General features: G+C 37.1%; 1 protein-coding gene across 1 annotated transcript in view; it reads left to right on the forward strand.

Moving 5' to 3' along the window:
* LOC122332600 (synaptic vesicle glycoprotein 2C-like) overlaps positions 1 to 3,442 on the forward strand; it is a 44,407-nt gene extending 40,965 nt beyond the window's left edge. Inside the window, exon 13 of the mRNA XM_043229949.1 lies at positions 249 to 3,442. Within this exon, the coding sequence (XP_043085884.1) occupies positions 249 to 432 (184 nt within the window). The 3' untranslated portion in view covers positions 433 to 3,442. The remainder of the gene's footprint in view (positions 1 to 248) is intronic.
* The last annotated feature ends 4,058 nt before the right edge of the window (positions 3,443 to 7,500 follow it).

Below are 7,500 nucleotides of genomic sequence, written 5' to 3' on the forward strand. Positions count from 1 at the left end.
TTTACGCTTACGACATGGTCCGGGGTCACGTATTTATTTTTATAGTTTTACAGCAGTGTTTTATATAAATCTTTGTTGCTGTATTCGATTCCAATAACAAGAAATTCCCACAAAACATAACAAAATGCAACAATATTGATGTTTTTGTGCAATATAAACACTGCTTTGCTTGTGAAAGTTATTTATCATCTAAATAACGTTCCCTATAAATAGCCAACTAACGCTGGATGTGTGTGTGTCTCCTGCAGAGGGACCGGCTTCGGCTTTTGTAATGCCATGTGTAAGCTGGCCGCAGTCCTGGGAAACCTGATATTCGGGTCGTTGGTGGGCATCACGAAGTCCATCCCGATCCTGCTGGCGTCGTCCGTGCTGGTCGCCGGAGGCCTGGTGGGTCTGCGGCTCCCCGACACCCGCTCCAACGTCCTGATGTGACCCCGCCGCACCTGTGACCTCCGACCTCCGACCCTGAGTCGCCACGGAAACACGCAGGACACGCTCGGGGTCTTTGCTTTGTCTATTCAGTTCACGCGTGTCATTTATTCATTCAGAGACGCGCTCTTGTCTTTTTTCGGCGCGCCCGGGTTTAGATTAAAACTAGATTTTAATGCCTTTACTGTACATTAAACGTTATGGTTGTTTTGCAGAAATCTGTTTTTTTTTTTGCGAGCTTTTGACCTAATCCGGGTGGCCAGAATTATTATTTAAAATTATTTATTGATAAAAAATCAGCTTGTTTTACACGTCTAGTTTAGCCGAAGGCAAAAAAAAAAAAATTCAGGTGATTTACATTTTTTTATTTTATTTTATTTTTTTATTCATTTTTACTGTTTATTTTTCTCGATGCTTTTAAACTCAAACGAGAGTATAAAAAGGCCATTTAGAGATGTAGACATAGACGAGAACCGCTTTTATTGTTAGCGCAGGCCCGATTCTCCACCGAAACACTTCTTTAAAAAGGCGATAGCGCTTATCCAGTTTACACTTTCTGCTTTTTCTAATGATTTAGCTCGCAGAAGACCACCGACGCGCTTCGACTTCATTCTGGCCTTTGTGAGCTTCGTCATCGGTGTGGCCGAAACAGACTTCATTCGGTGTTCGTCCTTCTCGGTTTAAGGGTTAAAGAGGTCTTGATAACCCTAGTTCTAGCTGCTACGCGTCCGTGTGCAAACTCTTCCTCTGAAGACTGAATGGCCTTTGCTTCCTCTCCGTGCCTCCTTCCTCTGAAACCCCCGCCGTCGGCTTCTCGTAGGTTGTAGCGCTCCATCACGCGGCGGAACCGAGCGCGGGTCCGGTTTCTTCTCTTTCTGCTCCAGCGGGTGGAAACGTGTCGCGTTTCGCCGTTTCATCACATTCCGCCGGAAGTATGACGCGATACTGTGGAAGCTCGTTTCCTCCACTGAACAAAACATGTAAAAAGTACGAATTTTTATTTTATTTTATTATTATTATTATTATTTTTTGCAATTGTGAGGAATAAAATCAGATTCGCCAGTAAAAAAAAAAGTCGCAATTATGATTTTATTTGTTGCAACTGAGAGTTTATATACCACTTTATAACTTGCGATTTCAATTTGAGATACAAAATAGACTTTTTTTAAAAATGTGCGCTTATATTACGTAATTATATTCCGTGGCAATTATTAAAGATATGTCGGAAGTGCGAATTTATATCTTCCAATTCTGCCTTTATTTCTGACATTTGCTATTGTGGATGATTGCGAGGTTATGTAACGCAATTTTTATATAACGAATATTTTTTCATTCTTGCAATTCTGAAATTGTAATTTGCATCACGGCATTTTGCATAATTGTGTTTATATCTCACAATTCTGATCATATTTCTTGCAATTATTCTCGCAGTTCTGAGTTTTTGCGTCTCATAATTCTGACTTTTTTCTTGCAATTGCAAAAATCCAAAAAATTGCAAAATCAAACAGTCCCTAGATAAAATCTTAACGTCCGAATCTATATTGCATTTTTTTTCTCTGACTTTCTTACTTTATAGTTTGCGTTATATCGTGCAACTCTGACATTGAGTTTTTACCTCGCGGTTCTGACTATATTTCTTGCAGCTGCAGGTTTTTATCTCAAAATTCGGACTTTCTTTATTTTTATTGCAATTTCATATCCCGCAAATTCTGGCTTTGTAATTTGCATCACGCAGTTCTGACATTTCTGCATAATTGCGTTTATATCTCACAATTCTGACTATATTTCTTGCAATTGTTATTAATAATTGTGAGTTTGCATCTCATAATTCGGACTCTTTTTTTTACTTTTTGCATTAAACAGTAAACTGAAATTCTGAATTCTGACTTTATTCAGATTTTGTTCCCTCTCGAAAGAGCTTTTATCTCGCGACCCTGACTATAATTTCTCGGAGCTGCAGGTCTTTATCTCAAAATGAGTTCTTTACGTTTTTAATCGCGCGCGTCCCGTCTTTGTAATTCGCCGTCGTGACGTTGCATCGCGTCATTACGAAGTCAGACCCGCGGGCGCCTTCTTTTTATTCGCCGGTGGAAACGTGCTTTCACGTGATACGGCCGCATCGTAGAAAATAAAAAAAAAGCCATTGAGCCTGGTCTGATCTCGACGCTGCTGCACTGAAGTACACTAAACACCAGAAACATGCTCCGCACAAGTACGCCAGTCAATGCTGAGACAGCTCAGATCAAGTCTGCGTTCACGTACTTGCGTACAGACGTGTTTCCGGCCTAATTTAAAGATGTTTTATCGCGCGTGTGTGTCGGGGAAGCAAAGATAAACCCGTTTCGAACAACATTTGCTGTACACGTCTAAACGTTGTAAAGTGTTGCCTGTTGAGTTGAGACTTTTATTTTTCATTGTCAGATGTGTACGTGTAGATATCTTACGCGAGCATTATTTCCCGTCTGTAGATGTTTCTTTCGGCTGGTTGTGTGATTGTCGGGGTGTTATTTGAGCTAACGAGATCATTCAGCGCCATGCAGGTGTGAACAAATGGAGTTCGGTTTGGTGCATCTGCCTTGTTTTCATTGATCTCTGGACAAATTCGAGCGGCCTATCTGAAAAATACACACGAAGCGTGATGTCTTGTGGTTAAATACACCCGTGCATGTGCATATTGAGACTTTGTGTTGCAGTGGTTTTGTCTGTCGTGCTTTCGCCCATGAGTTTCTTTTTTTTTCCGATTTGAAAGATGAATGTATAATTATCGTGAGCGCGTGACGTCTTTCTGAACTGGGTTTTGATTGGTTGTGGATCTGGCATGCCAACGACACGTCCGCCGTCAAATTCATTTTTGTCAAAGTGTCTGTGACGTCACTGGCCAAATATCTCTGATATATCTGATTTTATTTTGAAAAGAGAGAAAAAGTGCCATGTACAGTGTGAACGGAAACTGAGGTGGATTCGGTTTGGATCCAGATGTACTGCTATTAAAGAGTTTCATTATAAGACTCTATAAAGAGTGCCTGCTTGTTTTTCTAGATACCTCTGTGTGTCTGAATTTACTTTAGCCAACTTCACCCTATGACGTGATTTTCTGGACCACATAAAATAATAATAAAGATAAAATAATAAAGTATTTGAAACAAATTACACAAAACTTGCTTGGACTGCTAAAAAAAATAGCAGAAAGAAAAAAATTGGTATCAAAAATGTGTTATATTGTGACCTCTAGTGGTGAATGTATGTAAAAATAAATAAATGATGTAATAATAATAATAATATATATATATATATGTATGTATATATATATATATATATATATATATATATATATATATATATATACACACATATATATATGTATATATGTGTATATATATATATATATATATATATGTATATATATATATATATATATATATATATATATATATATATATATATATATATATATATATATATATGTATATGTATATGTGTATATATATGTATATGTATATATTTATATATATATATATATATATATATATATATATATATATATATATATATATATATATAAATCAGGAAAACTGTTTTTTTAAATAAAAATAAAGAACTAAAATAATCTCATTAAAATACTAATTTATACATAAAGGTGTATATATAATAATAATAATAATAATAATAATAATAATAATAATATCTAAAAAGAACATTAGAAATTAGAAAAACATTTAATAAAATTAAAAAAAAAAAAAAAAGAAGATAAAACTAATTTGCTGAACACAATTAATAGATATACGTTGACACTAGATGGAGCACTGGCTCCAAACATCTGGCATTTCGTTCGGGTTGAAATCCGAACTTAGACTCCTGTACTTTTATTGGAGACTGTGTTGAAATGTGCTGTGTGCTTCTGTAATGACATGCAGGTTTGAATCTGTTCATGTCTGACTGACTCAAGGACAGTTTAATCCTGCGGGAATGTTACACTGAAACTAGACGCCGGCACCTCTGTCTCTGTCTGTCTTTCTGTCAGTCTTTGAATTTTTTCTTGCTGAAAAACAGCTCAGCGTAATAATACACAGCATAATAATAATAATAAAAAATATTTTTAATTATATTACATTATTTTAACACATATTTTTATAATAATAACATCAACAACAATAATAATGAACAGTATTATTATTATTAGAAATATTAAACAAACTAAATCTGTACATACACTAAACAAATACATAAAACATGTAACAAAATAAATAGTATCTATACTAAATAAAATATTTAATAAATAAATAAAACCAATTATTTATTATCGGAATTATATTTAATTATTATTATCTAAATATTAAAAAAATATACTATTAAAATTACTGAACCGCTCTGTTGATACGGGATCATTTTATTCTGGATTTGTGGTTTAAACCAGGATTTGGGTTCAGACCAGCAAACTCCTCTCTGGAGGCCTGATTGTTTCTGTGATCTCCATGATCTGGATTCCAGGCGTGTCTGACGATAATTCTGCTTCCCAGTGGATCCATTCCACCCGGAGTTGCTCAGAAGAGCAGCTGAAATGGAAACTGGAGAGAGCGCATTTAATAGATTACATGCAAAGTATAGCTCCTTCACAACATACATGAACTGACCGATCAGCGGGACCGCAACTCTCTGCTGTATGATGTAAAATAGAGAGATGTGCATGCGGAAGTCATGTGTGTGCACTACATAAGAAATATATTTACATAGTCATTTGCACTGTGATAAGGATTATTGCTTTTACTGCTGGGATACAGTAGGATATTCAAAAGGTCACGTTGCATTGCATCACATGAGTACAGAGTTTTGTGAAAACTAAGTATCAAATTAATATTAAATAGACCTCTTCTAGGCTAAAACTATGCCCTAGCAAACTGGCAACCATCTGGGATAGCCTGGAAACCATATAGCAACTGCATGGCATCTATACAGAATGTCCTAGTAGCCATATAGCAACCACATAGTAACTCCCTGACAGCATATTGCAACTTGGCAACCACCTGGAATACCCTGGCAACCACACAGCAACTCCTTGGCAACCACTAAGAATATTCTATGAACCGTATAAAAGCATCCTAGTAACCAAATAGAAACTCCCTGGCAACCCTCTTAACCGCACTAGCAACCACATTGCAAATCTTCTCAAATAGCAAAGAGACCAAATAGCAACTCTTAACCACTTACAACACCCTTGTAACCTCATAGCAACACGCTGGCAACATCCAATGACACAACAGAAACACCATATAGCAACCATACAACCACTCTGTGTCCTAGAAGCCACATAGCAACTCCCTGGCAACCACCTAGAATACACATGTGGCCACATATCACCTCCCTTGCAACCAATCATAACACCCTAAATTCACCCTGACAACCACCATAGAACTGCCCTAGCAATCATATAACAAAATCCTAGCAACTACATAACCACTCTGTGCCCTAGCAACCACATAGGAACTCCCTGGCAACCACCAAAAACAACCTGGCAATCATATAGCGACATACTAGCAACCACATAACTACTCTGTGCCCGAACAATCTCCTAAAACACCCTAGCATCCATATATAGCAACATCACAGCAACCACATAACTACTCTGTGCCCGAGCAATCTCCTAAAACACCCTAGCAATCATATAGCAACACCCTAGTAACAACATAGCAATGCTGTGCCCTAGCAAGCACATAACAACTCCCTGGCAACCACCTAAAATACACATGTAGCCACATATCACCTCCCTTGCAACCAATCATAACACCCTAAATTCACCCTGACAACCACCATAGAACGCCCTAGCAATCATATAACAAAATCCTAGCAACTACATAACCACTCTGTGCCCTAGCAACCACATAGGATCTCCCTGGCAACCACCAAGAACACCCTAGCAATCATATAGTGACATACTAGCAAGCACATAACTACTCCATGACCGAGCAATCCCCAAAAACACCCTAGCAACCATATATAGCAACATCACAGCAACCACATAGCCACTCTGTGTCTTAGCAACTCTCTAGCAACCACCTATAACACCCTAGCAACCATATAGCAACACCCTAGTAACCACATAGCAACGCTATGCCCTAGCAAGCACATAACAACTCCCTGGCAACCACCTAGAATACACATGTAGCCACATATAACCTCCCTTGCAACCAATCATAACACCCTCATATAGTGACGTACTAGCAAGCACATAACTACTCCGTGCCCGAGCAATCTCCTAAAACACCCTAGCCACCATATAGCAACACCCTAGTAACCACAAAGCAACGCTGTGCCCTAGCAAGCACAACTCCCCGGCAACCACCTAGAATACAAAAGCAACACTTTAACAACAACCCAGTTCGCACAGACAAGCACTGCTCACTTTTTCATGTCAGAATTGCTGTAGTTGATATATCTTTACACAGCAGGTTAGGTCCGAAGATAAAATGCCTCACATTCAGACTGGCAGCACTCACAAACACGTTATCTGTGTTACAGAGGATTTATCAGCTCTGTGTGTGAGCACTGCATCTCATTACCTCAGATCACTCTCATAAACACTCTTCTAGCTCGGGTGATCAGGGTGGAACAGATAAAGAGGTCACTATCAAAACGAGGCACAAACACAGATTGAATCATCAAAGCTAAATATCTAGTAGCCAGAGGAAGCTTTAATGGGTTACAGCACGGGTCACACAGGTTATGAGAGTTAACTTTTCTAGAATAGCCCATTTAATATGTTTATTTCTGACTAAAAATTTATTTATTTACTAAAAACAAAAAGAAAAATCCCATTTAATATGTTTATTTCTGACTAAAAATAAATGTATTTACTAAAAAAAAAAAAAAAAAGCCCATTTAATATGTTTATTTCTGACTAAAAATAAATTTATTTACTAAAAATAAAAAGAAAAATCCCATTTAATATGTTTATTTCTGACTAAAAATAAATGTATTTACTAAAGAAAAAAAAAGCCCATGAAATATGTTTATTTCTGACCAAAAATAAATTTATTTACTAAAAAAAAGGAAAAAAAAGGTGAGATTCAATTTCTA

This window comes from Puntigrus tetrazona, unplaced genomic scaffold (genome assembly GCF_018831695.1).
Source record: "Puntigrus tetrazona isolate hp1 unplaced genomic scaffold, ASM1883169v1 S000000116, whole genome shotgun sequence".
NCBI lineage: Eukaryota > Metazoa > Chordata > Actinopteri > Cypriniformes > Cyprinidae > Puntigrus > Puntigrus tetrazona.